Genomic DNA, 18113 nt, shown 5'->3' with positions numbered 1-18113 from the left:
CAGGGGTCCATTGGCGATATAGAATTACTTTAAGGTCTCTCTCGGCTATTAGAGGAAAAGATCGCACCTCAAGAACTTTGTGAATGCATGGGATACCAAAGTTCTTGGTGTGAATTGGTGCTTATTGTTGGAGAGAAATCGCAAGGTGTTTTCAGGCAAGGAAGTCACATCTGAAGCCACAATGCAGAAGGCCATGTAGAAATGGTCCGGTTCCTACTAAATCTAGCTAGGATACAACACGTTGTTCTTTTATTTCCAGCCTATGAATTTCTCTTGATTCTAGTTTTTCGCGAACTACTATTTTTGGCTTTTCTTTTTGCCCCTTCTAAACTTCTTTAGAAAGGAGGTAATCTTAGATATATTAATTTAAAAGGGAGGTGTTGCACACGAAAAACAAGAAATGTGACGGATCAAACTATGTATTCCATATCAAGAAAACTATTTAGTCCAAATTGGGTCCAAGTCTAGTCTAGTTGGATGGGTTTATATAGATTGAGCAAACTTTTAGCAGGATCTAAATAATGGATGGGCATATGTTGACCCAACGCCTTCGAGCGAAAGAAGAATTCACCTGTTTTCCATGCAAATCCACCATTGGATCACCTGCTACATAGATCTCAATACGCTCCGAACTCCATCATCCATGTTTTTACAAAGATCTCAAAGCAACCGGTGCACGATCCAATGGTGGCTTCGTGTGAAGAAAGGTGAATCTTTCTTTTATGCGAAAGCTCTAGGACCCCGATCCCCATTCCATAGCCCTACAGATTCAATATGGGTCGAGCCTGGACATGCCTAGGACAGCCCTAAGTACAGCTTAATGCATTGTGTTATAGCAGAAAGATGGCTGCACCATTTTAATATTAATGAGTAAAATCATGTATTACCACCATTAGGAAATCCCTGCAATAGAGAAGCACATATTTCTTCTGTAACAGGGCAAATGGAAATGCATCATGATCCTTTGATCTATCTTTTGTACTCTATGTTTTTGGATAAATCAATATTCTTTTTCACAGAAAGTCCAAGAGATGGCAGAAACAAGGACAATTTCTTCCACAAAATGGGCAATACTTCCATTTCTTCTTATTATTATTATTTTCACGACGTCCAAGATTGACCACATGATTTGCCAAGTATTATACACAGAAACAGGCCGTGTATCACATGGTTTTTGAATGATTCAGTCAAAGGACATGAGCTGGTCCCTTGAACTCTGCTATTCCAGACCCGACTTATAGCTTAAGACAGAGACTTGGGAGCTTGGAAGAAGATTACGAGGCCAACTACAAGAAGACGTAACGGAGCTGTCCGTCCGTCTTTGTTGACTTGTCTTCTCTTGACCTCTTCTTTACGGCTCTTAACCGATCAATTATATCGTCCTCCATCAATGCAGTCCATCAACCGTGTCGAGGCCGGTACTCGATCCAGACCCCATCCAAAGTCAGAAACCATTCTTCATCACCATCTTCGCATCTATAAATACTCCCTCCTTCACTCATTTCTCTTATCACCACCACCCTTAGTCTCCCAACACTTCCAATATTCACTTCCCTTCCAAGCCCTTCTGATAATAACATGGCATCGCAGACCATTGAGAGCCACCGTGAGGGTGCCGAGGTCTACCGCGGTGATGATCTCTGCAAGAAGAATTCCATCCAGCTCCTCGAAGAGGTCGGCCTCCCTAGGGGCTTGTTTCCCCTCGAGAACGTCGAGGAGTTTGGCTACAACCGTGCGGCTGGGTTCATGTGGCTGATCCAGAAGAAGAAGAAGGAGCACATGTTCAAGAAGATCAAGCAGACGGTGGCGTATGCCACCGAGGTGACAGCCTTCGTGGAGCAGCGCAAGCTGAAGAAGATAACGGGCGTGAAGACGAAGGAGCTGCTGCTGTGGCTCTCTGTTGTCGAGGTGTACATTGATGACGCCTCAACGGAGAAGATCACTTTCAAGACTGGAACCGGGCTGTCCGACAGCTTCCCGGTGTCGGCTTTTGAGCTGGAGTAGCTTGAGGTGGTGAAGGGACTAGGGCTTCGTTTTTCTGTCGTCTTTGAGCTGGAACATGCAAATCAGTGGTTCTAACTACTGTTCAAACAAATTGCTAAAATATTTGTAGTTCTTTTCTGTTCTGATTTTGTATCAAATAAAAGTTGCAACTAATGGTCTATTCTAGTATATGTTTTGCTCGATCATTTGAATCGATCATATACATGCTCTTAAACTTTATTCCAGGATTATTCTATATCTCGGGTGCATGTTAGATCTTAAATAGATCACAAACGATATGGCCGAAATCATAGACCTTACGCAGCTGTATTTGGTCACAAGACAACCATTTGCTCTCACTTTAGTAAAGATTTTTTTTAAAAAAAAAATGATGTTGGGAGCATTATTGATTACAATACCTATAAAATGATTTAGCAGTCGTTCTGTTACAGTATGGGATATTGGAACCAATTGGTCGCACGACAACACTTTGCTCTAAACTTCTAAAAGATCATCATCATATGTTTGGGAATAATATTGTAAATATAATTACTTGCACCAAAAACTCAGGAGACAATACTGCCAATATTTTGATCTAGAATCTCTTTGGATATGAAGCGATTTAATTTTGTAATAATGGTTTTATTAATATTTTTTTTGATTCAATAAATAATATGTGTACTTTGAGTTTGAAGTACAATAATGAGAGCTTTTACATTCCTTAATTATTTGGTGATCTGTGGGAACAGACATTTGCTCTGGCCGAGAGGCAAAATTGGATCCTTTACAACCAAAGTTCTAGGTTTTGCTCAAAAGGCCAAGCTTCGGACAATTTGGTCCGTGACAGATTTTAATTAGTAGGTCAAAACATATAGCCAAAGCTGCCATGCGTCGCTGTTGAAGGAATAGCCTACAACCGTAGCTGTTGATAATTTCTGTTAGGGCAATGGGCCTGTAAGTAGTCTAGCTATGTAGCACGATGGTCAACTGCTATATTTGATCACAAAACGGTAATTCGTTCCAACTAGATAATTTTTTCTTCTTTTCCAAATAATGTTGCAAGTACAAATGATTAAAATTAATTGCCTGTGGAAAAAACTTGGAAAATAATACTTGGACCCAAGAGATTAAATTCCCAAAAAACCACTCATCCATATCAGAAGTCAATCCAAAAGAGGCATGAGAGGGATGGTAAACGAGGTTTTTTTTTTTTTTTTGATAGAGAAATGCATGATTTGGGATATTTTTGTTCGACTGATCCTAATTATGTTTCTACGGTACACTTATACATAATTTAACAAGATCAAAGATATAATTCTATGTTTCACTTGAAAAAGATATAAGTATAAAACATGTAAGTAATCTATATAAAACATAAATGTTAGTTACTTATTTGTCTATATATCAGACTAGATCAGGTTAGGGTTAGGGTCAAGGCTGGGTTCGGTTAAAGCTCAATCCTAAGCTAATCCTGCTTGAGATCAGGCTGGAATTGTTGAGCCCAAACCCCATGGGCGGTTGGACGGTCGGATTCAGGTTGAATACTATCCAAATTATTTTGTTATTAGTATTTACATAATTATGTTTCTTTACATACTTAACATGCATTGCCTATGCAAATGGGCTGACAATTTCAAAATTATTAAGAGAAATTATTGCACGCGTGCATTAGCCTCACGGCAATTTTATTATGATCTCTTCATGGTCCCCCTGCACATCTCCCCATTTTTTTGACATTCTACTGCTTCAAGACTTGTTCTAACCACTTTCTTGGACCACATTTGATTCCAGTTATGGAAAGGCTGGTTCTAGATTCATTTTAAAACTATATTCAAGCCAGCACTCCCATGTTGACTTCCTTTTGTTCCCCTCGCTATATAATAATATTGCGCCATCATCACCATATCTCCTTGATAAGTGAGAAGGCCTTCCAACTACGACCTTACTTCACCTTCCTGATGACCCGGTCGAGTCGCGAGCCATGGTCCAGATAAGCTCATCCGCGACGACTTCATCGGTCCTTGAGACGCTGTTACTTTTCGTGAACGACCAGTTCACCTAAAAGAAATTGTAAGTCTGTTGTTTCCTTTCGTTCTTCCGATCATTTCAAGTTGGCCACGCTCTCGGCCAAACGTTACCCTCCATCTATAAATTCTCCCTGATCCCTCCGACCTATAACCCATTAGCCTCAGCCTCTTCGATCTTATTGTTATAATCTACGTACTCTTCTTTGCTCCTCTTCCAACCACCTGCTTGTTTTCTAGTAATCACGCATACATTACCTAGGATGGCATCCCAGACCATTGAGAGCTATCGTCAGGGCGCCGAGGTCCACCGCGGTGACGACCTCTGCAGGACGAAGTCCATCCAACTCCTCGAAGAGCTCGGCCTCCCTAGGGGCTTGTTTCCCCTCGAGAACGTCGAGGAGTTTGGCTACAACCGTGCGGCTGGGTTCATGTGGCTCGTCCACAAGAAGAAGAAGGAGCACACGTTCAAGAAGATCAAGCAGACGGTGTCGTATGCCACCGAGGTGACAGCCTTCGTGGAGCAGCGAAAGTTGAAGAAAATAACTGGGGTGAAGACGAAGGAGCTGCTGCTGTGGCTCTCGGTTGTCGAGGTGTACATCGATGATCCCTCGACAGAGAAGATCACTTTCAAGACTGGCACTGGGCTGTCCGACAGCTTCCCGGTGTCGGCTTTCGAGCTTGAGTAGATTGAACGAGGGGGATCCAGGAAAGGACTAGAGATTTGCATGTGGTTCTCTGTCGTTGCAAAATTTCTTGTTCTTTTCTATTTTATTTTTGTCTTAAACTGTGCTGCTGTATCAAATAAAAGTTGCAATTAATGGGTTATTCTAATATATGTTTTGCTGAATCATTTGAATCAATCATATACATTTTCTTATCAGCTTTGGATCTTCATCTTCGAACATGAGCTCGTTCTCTTTGTGCCGGTCTTCAAGAATCCATTCCGATTCTGAATCTGATCTGATCCCGTCCTCCGGGATAAGTCTTTCGAGCTCTCATAGAATGACCGATGAAACCAACTGAATCCACTCTCGTGACATGATCGAAGTTCGATCCACCACTTTGAGGAAAGAGATAAAGACGGTCAGTTCATAATACAGCAATGAGCACCATAGATGTACATTCTTGGTAATGTGTGTTCTACTACGATTTTTACCTGATATTTCCTCTGGCCAAGTGGCAAAGTATATACTGATCCTTTACAACCCAAGTTCCAGGAGTATTCTATATCTTGGCTGCATGGCAGGTCTTAAATAGATCAAAAACTATGTGGCTAAAATCCTGCTTCCTTCTAAAACTGGCAAGTCCTAGTATTTGGATGTGGCCAGGGGTGGCTCGAGGCCGCCTAAGGCCCCTGGCCCGAGGAAGGCCCATTTTTTTTTCCGCCTTAATGCTGCACAGCTTTCACATCTAAAATATAGGATAGGAGGACACCGCTATAGTGTCAGTGCGTTCCGGCGGTAGCAGGCTACGGGCTATAGGTGGGCGGGCGGAATTGACAAACAACGGCCATTTCCTCCCCCTTTCTCTGCCAGAGCTTTTTTTTTCTTTGCTGAACCTTCTTTTCCATTTCCCCAGGTCTCCTCAGCAGCTCGGCTCCTCCGACCTCCGGGCTCCACCACTCCGGCCTCCGCCACTCCGGCCTCCGTGGCCTCCAGGCTCCCTCCATCCCTCTCGATCTCGTCAGCGCCAGCAGTCCATGGACCACGGTCCACGTCCGCCGTCCTCCGGTAGCCCGGCTCCGGCTCCAAGAAGGCAAGAACCTGGGCTCCCTCCATCCCTCTCGATCTCTTCAACCTCCCCTTTTAATCTTTTTGATCTCTAATCTTGTTCTAGTCTTTTTTTCTTTTTTTTTTTTTTGAGGAGGGATTTGCATGTATGGAGGAGGGCGATGCACCGCTTGAGGGAGGGGGGTTTTGGGGCGAGCGAGCGTGAGGGTGAGGTGGTGAGGGAGGAGGGGGTGGGGACCGTGGGGTGTCTTCTCGAGAGGGATGGAGGGAGCCAGAGAGGAATTGGATCAGGATGGAGGTTGAGGGGTTTAGTATGGTGGTGCCATGGTGGAAGGTTTGGGCTGCATCTGGCCATTGAAGTAGAGGTGCATGGGGCAGATTTGAGATGCATTAAACTCAGAATATGGTATCTACTTCTCTTGATTCCAAAAGTTACAAGCTAATAAACGAAATCAAGCCAACCTATTAGAGTGTCTAAAAAGGTTAACTGATTATGGTCCTCAAGTGGGCCAAGTTAGGTGGGGCAGATTTGTTCTAGTTTTTTTTTGTGATTAATTAGCTTTTCCTCTTTTTTTCTGTATCATATTGTGTGGTTTGATGAGCTCAACCTCCCCTTTTTGTTTGTGATTGATTAGCTTTTCCTCTCTTTTTTTGTATTATATTGTGTGGTTTAATCATGGAATTGGTGTATGCCAGGTCCATAGGTCCACATCTACTAACTCTAAGCCAGTACCCGGGAGCATCCAAGTTCCAAAGGGATTACAGAAAGCATCCAATTTTATCTTCGCTGCCCAACTTCGGCGGTTCGGCCTCTTCTCGCCGTCGAGTTCGACACTACTTATCGGGACCTGAGTTCGTTTTTTTTTTGACACAATCAAATTTTATTTTTTTCAACTTTTTTATATTTTGATTTTTTTAAAGATTTTTTTACTTACTTTGTTTGATAATATTATTTTTAGATTAAAATGTCGAATAGAAAATATGAATGTGGGTACGAAAAACTAAAAAAAAAAAATTGATAAACTCATTGAATCTCAAAAGGAGCTCTAGACAGTATTTTAATGGATCTTCAGTATAAAAGTTTGATTAGTAATTTTGCATCTCAAAAAGCTAAACGAATAAATTTTAAATAAAATTTTAAAGTATTTTATATTTATTAAAAAAATCATCATTAAAAAAAAAAAAAAGACCTCCTTTAGTAAGTCCGTCTTAGGCCCCCAAATGTTGGGAGCATTTTTTCATCATTTAAAAAAATGATGTTGGGAGCATTATTGATTACAATACCTATAAAATGATTTAGCTATCGTTCTGTTATAGTATGGGATACTGGGATCAACTGCTGTACCAGCTGGTTGCACGACCACACTTTGCTCTAACTTTTCTCTGTAGCACGATGGTCAACTGCTGTATTTCATCACAAAAGGGTAATTTGCTCCAACTCTTTAGGAGGGAGATTAATTGTTCTTTCTTTTTTCCAAATAATGTTGGAATTGCCACTGATTAAAATTATTTGCCTGTGAAAAAAAACTTGAAAAATAATACCGCCAAAGTTGAACCCTTTTCCAAATCTCCACCCATGTGCACAAGAGATTAAATTCCCAAAATACCGCACGTCCATGTCGAAAGCCAATCCAACTCTCTTTACAGCACTTCATCCAAAAAGGATATCCATAACATATTATTTAGATTTTTTGATACTATATAAATATCCAAAATTTATCCAATGCATTGCCGATATAAAATTAAACACATATCCGTATGGGTCCTCACATATAGGGGTGGCGATTGGGTCAGGTCAGATCGGACAAGATATTGGTCGGATCGGATACATAATAAATCAAAAATTTATCAATTCGAACCCAATCTATTTATTAAGTAGGTTAACAACTCAGATCTAAATCTGACCATTTTATTAAATAGGTAATCTACCTTGATCTACAACGGGTGAAAGTACATTAAACAGGTTAAATGATTAAGTATTGCCACCCATACTTGCATACTCTCTCTGTTTAAGTTCTAGTACCTTCATTGGGCTAAGGGTCCAAATTCAGTCAAATTCAATTACAAGCATTATGATCAACCAATGGTCGGCTTCAAAGGATATAGAGCACCGCATAATCAAAGCAAAATTCTATAGTTTGAGCCTCGAAACAGACCGATCAAACTAATTTTTTTTTTCAAGAGACTTTCATAGGCACATCTCCCGGTCGGAAAAATTGTGGTTGTTATTGAGGCATAAATAGAGATTATATATTGTGCTTATTATTGAGATATAAATAAAGGTTATGTATCTTAATTTATTACCAATAATCCTTGATTTAAATGACAAGCCTTTAAAAACCAAGTTAGAATATATATATATATATATATATATATATATATATATATATATATATATATATATATATATATATATATATATATATATATATATAGAATGAGTTTATTTGACTTATCATATATATTCAGGTCATTAAATAATACTGCGATATTTCATATGTTAATCGTTATTTCTATAAAAAACCATTTTCTCTTTCATAAAAAAGAAGAATATACTTACTTTATCTTATTCTTTATGATATTTTCAAAGCTTTATTGATAAAAATATCTAAAAATTAACTTTTGTGTATTCCTATATTCATATATGCGAGATGGGTGCTGAAGGCTGAGTCTATCTTCTTTGAAGAGGACTCAGCTACGGTGATTGAATGGATACAGGATGAGGAGCGGAGGCGGATGGTAAACCATTGCTCGGCAATATTCATTGGTTGGCAAGCAATTGTAGTGCTTTTCAGCCTGTACATGTATAGCGAGAGGCGAACAAGATCGTAAATTGGATCGCCTCCTTTGCTGCCCAATATTCTGAAGAGGTCCTATAGACATATCATTTTACTGCCCTTCCATCTCTTCGTCATCTTCTCTCCCTTGATTCTACTGGCTATACTCACGTTAGAGCTATGTGATCAGTCGTTCGTTGTACCAAAAAAAAAAAAACTTGATTTGCACTGCAACTCTGCTTACAGCATACCAAAAAAACCTCTTAAATTAAAGCTTTATGAGTAGCCATCTTAGAAGTCATTATTCTACCCTTTAATATGCAAAAAAAACAAATTTTCTTTTCCCGGAAATATATCTTAGTTGATCCATGGCCTCCTTTCAGTGTGGGTGTCCTAAGTTTGAATAAACTTGTACGTTATGTAATTGCCCTCAGGAACTCAAAATGAGAAAGATACCAAGAAAAAAGGGAAAGAAACAAGAGATAACAAGTAGTTGGTAAATTATAAATCTCCCTAAGGTTCCTTTTAGTTCCCTAATTCTTTAGTTCTAATATTTAAACAACATTTACAAAGGTGTTTATTCATTGTTAACTAGGTAAACCATTAAACCTCTCTTATCATATAATTTTAATTTGGTTAAAATTTAAAATTGAATGCCTTAAAATGGTGCTTGTCATTTTTTTAAAACTCAAAACTCATTATTGGAATTTTATTTAAGTGCCAAAAAATATTTGGCTAAATAAATCCTAGAAAATCTTAAAAACTAGATTTTGTTCAAATTTATTAGAGAACAAAGCAGTGTCTAGGGTTTGTTTGGAAACATATTTAGAAAAATGCTTTTGAGAATTCATCTAATATGGGTGACTATGATTTGAGTTGGATTGGTACTTTTAGTGGCTTGACACTTTGTTGTGGGAGTTGGATCTATTACAGCTTTGGCCCTGATGCCTGAGCTGATCGGAATCTCCTGGTTTTTTCCACATATTGTTTTATTCTATTTCATTTATTTTTTATTTCTCTTCTCTTATTGCTCTTTTTATTTCCAATTAAACGCACGGTGGAATACTTCCACCGTTCTGCCTAAAAAACAAAAGAAGAAAAAGAAAATTATTGGTACTAATAACAAGGCAATTAGAATGAAATTTTCAGCAAATCTATAATATGTCAAAATTAAATAACAAGTTGGTCCCATGGGCTTAATATTATATTTTCCAGCAACATCACCATCCAAGTTTATGTAAAACCTTAATAAAATTTCATCAAATAGTTTACGCGGTGACTTGTTAAAGCTAGGAAATGGAAAAAATATGTACGAATTTATATTTTTTTCTTATTTTGACCAAAGCTATATCTCGTAATCCATTATTAATCTCATGGCTACCATTTCATCTTGTGCTCTTTGCATAATTGCTCCATGTAAGAGTAATCTAGAACTACTTTTTTATGAATATTAAATTTTATTTTTCTATTCGTAATGCGAATTGTGTATGCATGTTGACTAACACCTAGAAAACTATATTGCACGCTAGCACCAAAGCAATTTAATTATGATATCTCATTGTTTCCCCAGCCTTTTAACACTGACTTTTTCTAGCCCTTGCTTTGTATCATTTTTGGCCTGGGATAGCCGGATCTCAAGTGGAAATAGAATTACGTTAAAACCAGCCGTCCCATTCTGACCACTTTTTTACGTTTCCGTATGCATTTATAATTGGCCTTCTTATTGAAAGATTTTCGTTGCATTCATATACGTTATGTATGATATTATTATTTTAGCAAAAAAAACAAAAAATCTTCTGGCATGCCTTGACATTATGTTCGCATGACCAAGCTGAGCTCAAAATATTTGATCGTTTCCAATGGAGACTGTGACCTAAAGCTTAGTAATGAAGCTCATCACCTTAAACATGCCTTACAGGCTTAAACCAAGCGCTAACCTTCATCTATAAATTCTCCCTACTCTCTTCAACCTTCAGCTCATCAGCCCTTCATCGTCCAAGCCTTTGCTTGTTTTCTTACATTGTTCTCTTAGTGAAAGCACAAATATCTGAGGTAAGATGGCAACCCAGACCATTGAGAACTACCGCGAGGCCGCCGAGGTGTACCAAGGTGATGCCCCCTGCAGGGAGAAGTTCACCCAACTCCTCGAAGAGCACGGCCTCCCGAAGGGTCTGTTTCCCCTCGAGGACATCAAGGAGTTTGGTTACAACCGTGCAGCCGGGTTCATGTGGCTGGTCCAGAAGAAGAAGAACGAGCACACGTTCAAGAAGATCAAGCAGACGGTGTCGTTTGCCACCGAGGTGACAGCCTTCGTGGAGCAGCGGAAGATGAAGAAGATAACTGGGGCGAAGGGGAAGCAGCTGTTGCTGTGGCTCTCTCTGGTCGAGATTTACATCGATGACCCATCGTCCGAGAAGATCACTTTCAAGTCCGGCACCGGACTCTCTGACAGCTTCCCGGTGTCTGTCTTCGAGCTTGAATAGCGTGTGTGAGAGAGAGAGTTGGTGGAGGGACTAGGGCTGGTTCTCTTTTCTCTGGGTCATGGGAAATGGAAATTAGCCTTGCTATCTATTGCCCTTTTTTTACTATTTCTTTGGGTGGAATCAATCGCTATCTGTCGTCGAAGTTACTAAGGTTATCTTGGGCAAAGCTGCTGCATCAACTAAGTGTTCCAGTTCATCATCTTAATATAAATATATTTTTAAATATACCAAATGATTCAATTGTATACACTTTGAGTTTGAAGTACAGCTCCGTACGTATTATAAACTTATTCTGACGATCGGTCCTTTAGGAACTTAATCATCTTAACCACGAAGTCCCGAAGTGGTTCAGCATGGCGACAGATCATTCCTTTGGCTTGGCAAACGGATCCTCCGCAACTTATGATTTAAGAATAAACCTTGATACATTTAATCCGAAAGTGATGATAATTACATATGAGATACTTGAATCTGGTTGACTTTTTTTTGGCGTTTTGGATAATTATATTCTCCTTACTTATTTGCAGTCATAATTTGGAGAGGGGGATAAATTAATGTCCAACATAATGATGAAGAGTATAGGATATTCAAAAATCTTAGCCTGCTCTTTTTTCTCACGAGAAATCGATGTCCAAAATCTTAAAAGAGTGATCCTTGACTGTTCCATCAACCTGAAAGAGCTCGATGAATAGCATGTGAACCATAGGTCGGACGCCCCCACAATTTGAACATAAATCTGATAAACGATGCATAGCGTATACCTGAATAAATAAAGAAAGCATGAGTTAAGTGCACAATATCAAATGCCAAGCTTTAAGAATGTTTTAGCATCCTGGTGTCACACTAATTTCTGGAGAGGACGCAACAGAACCATGCCTATTGATAATAGAAAATCCTTAACGGTGATGTTGTAGCCAATAAAAAGGAGCATCAGAGGACGGTCGTTTTACCAAATAGACCAAGAATCTGATTTCCAGATAGGCAAGCGCGTTGGGAGCAAGAGGCATGCAAAAAGAGCATTGTTTTGGGCTGCTAGCTTTACTTTTTGGGATTGTTGATGCATTCTTGGAGATGCAGAGGAGCCAAGTGGCTCTGAAATGTCACCTTGGTGAATGTAGAGATCCTCTACTGTGAGCATTCTCGACCAACTTCTAGCAGATTTGGGATGGTGTGGTTCATTTCAATAACGGTATGAGCTAGTAAATGAAGGCCACTTGAGGTCACAAGCAGATTAGAGAAAGAAGCAATGCACTGCCAATGGAGGCATGGAGCTGGTGTGAGGAGGAAGAAGATATTTTGCTTGCTTATGAAAGCTGGTATCCTTGACAACTATCTCGGCACTGACAAGGTTTAGAGCTAAGGCGAGTAGCTTAAATGAAGATTGAAGCTTTTTAGAGGACCAAAATCATGACATAAATGCATCACTAACCAAGAGAAATACTAACAGCCTCTGAAATACTCAAATTTTCTGAAGTGGATGGAGACGCTTGCAGTTTCATAGCATGCAAGTATAAAGCTCTCAGGCTGAGTGCTAATTCTTATTAGCAGACAAAGTCATCGAAAAGTTGGAATCCGCTTATATTGTGAAGGTAATGAGAGTTGCCTAGAAGCCAAAGATCTGAGGGCATATAAATGGCTCCATTCATGCCTTTGGAGAGGCATAATTCAAGTTATACATGGGAGGTGCATCAGTACTTGCTTTGAAGCTGACTTTTGGGTGCTACAGGTTGCATGCTTCGAGTTGGAGTCGGAGCTAGTTTGGTCATTCTGATGTTCAAAACTAAGCTTGGAGTTTTAGTACATGAAAGGAAGTGGTGTTTTGAGTCGAATTAAGAAACATTTTTAGTGGATTTTAGTTGAATCGATAGTCCTAAGCAATATAGGTTTGGTGTTCAAGTGTTCAGCATGTATTACAGGTAGTCTAGGAGCTAATTAGTAGCTTCATATATGAGAGAAACCATACCTCTGAATAATTATCTAATTTGTAAATAAGTTTTCTGCTTTATTGTATATTCCGTGAAACTTGTGGGTGCCCTTACCATTACCATACAGTTGGCCTCACTTAATGGTGCCTCATGTTGTGACTACTTGCTTGTTCCATTAAGTTGAATGTGCATTCGAAGCATACATGTGAACTGCATTCCGATGACCGATGATAATCTGCAGCCACAAATTGCAATTCAAGGCACAGAAGCATGGCAAGAGAGTATTACAACACTTTCAAATGGGAATACATGCACGCAAGGCAAAAGTTGATGCAGTAGATGGGTGAAAGGAAGTTAGAATAGGTTTCATGGCACCATGTAGAGTGAATGGAACAGAAAACCAGATCCAATAGTAGATGAAGAATGAGGTCGCATTGGTGTGGGGAAGGAACAGAAAGGAACCTTCCTCCATAGCTCCTAAAACAAAAAGAACAAAGTTGGTGAAACTGAGAGCCAAGGAGAAATGTCATATATTCAGCAACTGCAGCCATTAAAAAGAAGTTCAAGAAGAGAATAGTTGAATCTGAGAATAGTTGAAGGGAAAACAGGGTGGCCCTCTAAAATATGTGCACATTTTTTGCACGCAAACAAGAGCACAACTAGAATATAGCCAGGAAGCTGCAATCTCAGAGAAAAATGAATGAAAGAGTGCAAGAGGGCAATAAAGGATGAGTTGAAGAGGAAATTCAGCTTAAGGAAAATAATTAGCTGATTTTGGGTGAAAGTGTGAAACTACACTGATATACATCAATTGGTTGGTGGCAGAGTTGTGCAAGTAACTATAGCTTTTTGTTCTTTTAAGAACCTGATGAAATACCAAGTGACTTGTTTACTTGAGAAATAGAGTTATATCTCATCCTAATTGAATTCCAACTGTGATGTGCTGATGGTTAATTGAATTCCAACTCTGAGCCTTCTTAATGACTCTAGACCCTGATAATAACCTCATTTATAAGGTTGGACAAATTCTATTTTAAGTTACTTGCATAAAGTAAAACTGCATTTATCTTTTTTACATCTCAGTTTAGACTTGCCCTCTCTGAGAGTGTCTAATTTGGTACATTGAGTGCAAGAACTGGATGTGATAGGAGAAATTAGGTTCCCCATTTTTTTGATAGGCTTATCTTGCTGGTCGATAAGCTGCAGGTTTAAAACAACCTCAGCATTCAATCCAGTACAATTTAAGTCTAGGATTTATTCTCTCAAAAATTTGACTCTAGGGTTTATAATCCGAGTCCTCCAAGTTGAGTACAGATGGCCAATTTAAACCAGGCTGTCTGCCTTTCATTTTCTGATCATAGTTTAGTAAAGGTTATGTTACAGCATTGATTATTTAACATAACATTGCTGCTATGGAAGAGAATTTGAGGCATAATTTATGGCAAACACAATGATACTGAAGGATTTTATAGAGACACCCTACAATGTTGAGATAAGGCTTGTGGTTGTCTAATTGTAGTTTTAGTTTCCTTTCTTTCATCCTTTTTCTTTGCCAGTTTGAGAGGGGCATCTAATTGTACATTTTACAAGATTTTATATATCACATCAATATGCACATTCTGCACAATAATCATTTTCTCCTGGTGCTTCAAGCTGGTTAGGCAGCCATTCAATCAACCCCCCCTGAATTTATGAGCAATCATGGGTTCCATTATAGTGCTTACTTTTTGATATTAAATTGTAAAACTAAGACAAAAGTCTATGTCAAGTGGTTGAACCCATCTCCATATTGCTAGCTCAGCTCCATATCTATGAAATGCAGGACTTTGTGAAGCTTATAACGAGCTTTCACTTTGTCAAAGGAAGAAGAACAGCTGGTACCCTTTGGAAGCAGTTTCTAATCATGTAGGAATCCCCATGCTTGCAAATTTGTTGTAGATGCAGCTATTGGATCAGTTTTAAAGAATTCCACCATTGACATGTATTTGATCTACCCATTCATTTAATTACAGTGTTTTGACAATCCAAGAATATAGTTTTTGTTTCTCTTTTCTTTTGTGTTTCTTTCTTTCTTTTTTATTTTGCCAAGTGACATTGAGTTGACCATTACCAAAGAAAATGTGTGAGAGAAATGAGACTGTGGAGAGTTTAAAATGAAGTGACAGAGAGTAAAATAAAAGTGTAAGATCTGATGCCTCGTAGCCTTACCAATTGGGTCTCTAGGTTCATGGAGCAATGATAAGTAACATCAGTAGCTGAAAAGCCAACACAGGGGAGGATCAAAGCCCCTTCCTTGGAGGAGCCTTTTAAGGGTGCAATGATGTTGGCGTTGGTGGGGGACAAAGTATAGCCGAAAATGCTGCAAAAGGGATAAATGGGTCTGGTGGCATTTACTTTGCAACCTTGAGTTTATTCTCGCTCACTTCTTGGTGGAGCCCCTGAACCTGCTTTGCAACCTACCAGGTGGAGCCTGCTGGCAAAGTCGATCTGATGCAATACTAAATTAACAAGCGATTTTTGAAATAGAGGTCTAGGCCCGAATTATAACCACCCATGATCTTATCCAAAAAGACTTGCTGGAAGACATTTTTTTCAGTTCTTTAGTCCCATATAAATATTCAAGATCTCTCGGGCAAATAACTCATGTAGGACTAAACACATGTCCATACAGGGTCCTCACATACTTCTCCTATTTAAGGGTCCAAATATATTTAAATCTAATCATAAGCACCGCAATCGATCCGTAGTCAACCTCAATGAATCTGTGATTTAGTATCTCCTAGTCTACATTGGTTATCGGTAGAGTTCGCTCTGATACTATTTGTAACAACACAACAAGATCCACAAAAAAAAACTAGACGGAAGGTATTTTTTGGGTTCTCTAGTCTTGTATAAGTATTCAAGATTTCTTCGACGAATAATCTATGTGGGACTAAATATACGCACTCACAAATCCTCACTAAACTCATGTTGAACCAAACATATGCCCGCATGGTCCTCACACAAATACTAAAGAAATAACTAACATTAAATTATTAGGTGATTATTGTCCGTAAGCAAGTAAGTATGACATCATTATGGAAAGCACCATGCTCAACCGACGGATCGAGATTCTAACTATTTAAGCCTTGGCAATGCTAAATTAACAAACAATTCTTACAAATACCAGTGTTTAGCCTGTTCAAAATTTCTCTTTGTAAGGGGCCCCGTCATCCAAGCACTCGATCCTTCAACTTAAGTATAATTACTTGGGAACCCTACTTTTCTTGTGGCTTGCTTGTGTCACTCGACTCATCATTTGCAAAACCCTAGTTTAACGAGCTCTGGTTCAGTCTATCAGGCATCATGGGTACGAGTAGCAGGTGTGGTTAATTAGAGCTTCTTCTAGTCCCAAAAAGATTAAAAAAAACAGAGCTTGGTTCACTCTAAAGTATCGACAACCCCAGCTATGATACTAACCATTACCTTGGACCATGCTCAAAACCTTAGACATGACACACGAGTGCCAAACACCAATTATTGGTGCGAGTGCCCCAACTGTTCAAATTGCAAAAAACCGCTCCATCATGATGAGGGATGGAGTAGCCTTTCAGATCAAGCATGTATTTAGAGAGGCCAACATGGTTGCTGACCGGATGACTGCTTACATAACTAACCATTTAGGATATATCTTATGGTTAGGAGAGGGAGAGCTGCCTCGGGCACTCCGCAAGTTTGTATTTTTTGGTGAATCCCCCGCTCCATCTGGAACCAAATGAGATAGAATCCGGACTTCGTGGCTGAAAGAAGCCGACAAGATGCATAGGTCCATAGCCCATTCCACACGGATAACGACCGAACTCGACCTTCTAGCGCGACAAAATGCCATGCCTACGGCATTCTGGGGACATTTAAAAAAAAAAAAAGGGAAAAGAAAAGGTCCACACCACCGACACCTCTACATGGTTTCTTCTCCACGCCTTGGAAGCTAGTTTTCTTTAACGTCACAAAGACGTGACTTTAGTATCAACATTATTATAAGCTCATGTGTGATTTCTGTTTCCGACTAAGGGAGAGAGAGTGACCTCACATCTGAAGAAATCTCCCATACATGGAAAGGGATTATACCCCCATATGGTATGCAATTATAACCACTCATCCCTATAAGAACAAGATTGGCAGCATGCATGCTGGATCGGTATAAAACATAATTTCTTTTTTTTTTGGTACAACAGCAGCTCACATATGTCAAATATGGACACAGCCAATAGAATTAGGCACCGCCATGCAATCGACCCTGATGAAGTATTTAGCATAGTGGGCTGTGAATGAAGCCACTCAACCAATCACACTATTCGCCTCTTTATAGACATGTATGGCTCGCAAAAGTTTATACTCAACTAAGAACCTACTAATATCGTGCGGTAGGGGTATAATTGATCGCTATCCTCATCCAATCAGTCGGCCTCTGACATCGTTGTCCGCTTGCCACCTTTAACGTGGTCCGAAGAGCACGAGAACGAAAGGTGGCAGCGACCCTCATCGGCGGAGTGGCAAAGTAGCGAGTTTGGTATGTTACGAGCTCCGCTTTCTTCTACTTTTCACGTGATGGAGAGGGGAAAGAAAGGAGATGCTTGACGTGCGAAATTAATAAATGTATAGGGCTCGTAAAAGAGCGTGGAAAGAAATGCCTTGCTACTGTGCTACGGGACCCAAAAATAGACGTTTGGAGCGGAGGAGCTTGGCGTATCTCACCTCCGAGCATCATACATTTGATCATCTCAGTGTTTCATATACTGACCGTACGATCCATGATGTTCATATGAATGTGGGGTTGTGATTTTTAGGGACAGAGAATCAATTAGTGGAGGTTATGCAGTGGAAGCTTCTGACCAAATTAATGAAATGGAGGCATATCGAGCAAGTAAGGTGAAAGGTCACTTTATCTTTGTTTATTACACACTGGAATGAGCCAATTTGTTTGTGCAATATTTGTGCTTGGTCTCAGGATGGGTTTTCTCAAACTAATTTGTTCGGACTCAAACCATTTTATTGAGTTTGAGCTTAGCGCTTGAAATGCTTGCTAGGTAGTTGAAATCTGAGTAGTAATTAGTTGACTTACATCATTAACTGGCTTATTTAGTATTTGATTCGCCTAGTTTGATCATTTATAATAGCTGAAACTCAAATTTTATTTTCCTTAAGGTAC

At 39.5% G+C, this 18113-nt stretch overlaps 3 protein-coding genes across 3 annotated transcripts; all 3 read left to right on the top strand.

Moving 5' to 3' along the window:
• Positions 1-1489: 1489 nt before the first annotated feature.
• On the top strand, positions 1490-2172 carry LOC103723209 (uncharacterized). Its single transcript, XM_008814058.6, has one exon. It carries the CDS (start codon positions 1579-1581, stop codon positions 2002-2004), a length of 426 nt encoding a protein of 141 aa, XP_008812280.2. The 5' UTR covers positions 1490-1578; the 3' UTR covers positions 2005-2172.
• A 1942-nt stretch (positions 2173-4114) lies between these two features.
• Positions 4115-4890, top strand: LOC103705299 (uncharacterized). The gene has a single exon (XM_008788960.6). The coding sequence runs from the start codon at positions 4271-4273 to the stop codon at positions 4694-4696; it is 426 nt and encodes a 141-aa protein (XP_008787182.1). The 5' UTR covers positions 4115-4270; the 3' UTR covers positions 4697-4890.
• Positions 4891-10420: 5530 nt separating this feature from the next.
• LOC103705300 (uncharacterized) lies at positions 10421-11232 on the top strand. The gene has a single exon (XM_017842313.4). It carries the CDS (start codon positions 10575-10577, stop codon positions 10998-11000), a length of 426 nt encoding a protein of 141 aa, XP_017697802.1. The 5' UTR covers positions 10421-10574; the 3' UTR covers positions 11001-11232.
• The last annotated feature ends 6881 nt before the right edge of the window (positions 11233-18113 follow it).

This window comes from Phoenix dactylifera, chromosome 7, assembly GCF_051530095.1.
Source record: "Phoenix dactylifera cultivar Ajwa chromosome 7, Ajwa_hap1_PhDact_Kaust_v1.1, whole genome shotgun sequence".
Lineage (NCBI taxonomy): Eukaryota > Viridiplantae > Streptophyta > Magnoliopsida > Arecales > Arecaceae > Phoenix > Phoenix dactylifera.
This window is presented reverse-complemented; position numbering and strand designations above follow the sequence as displayed.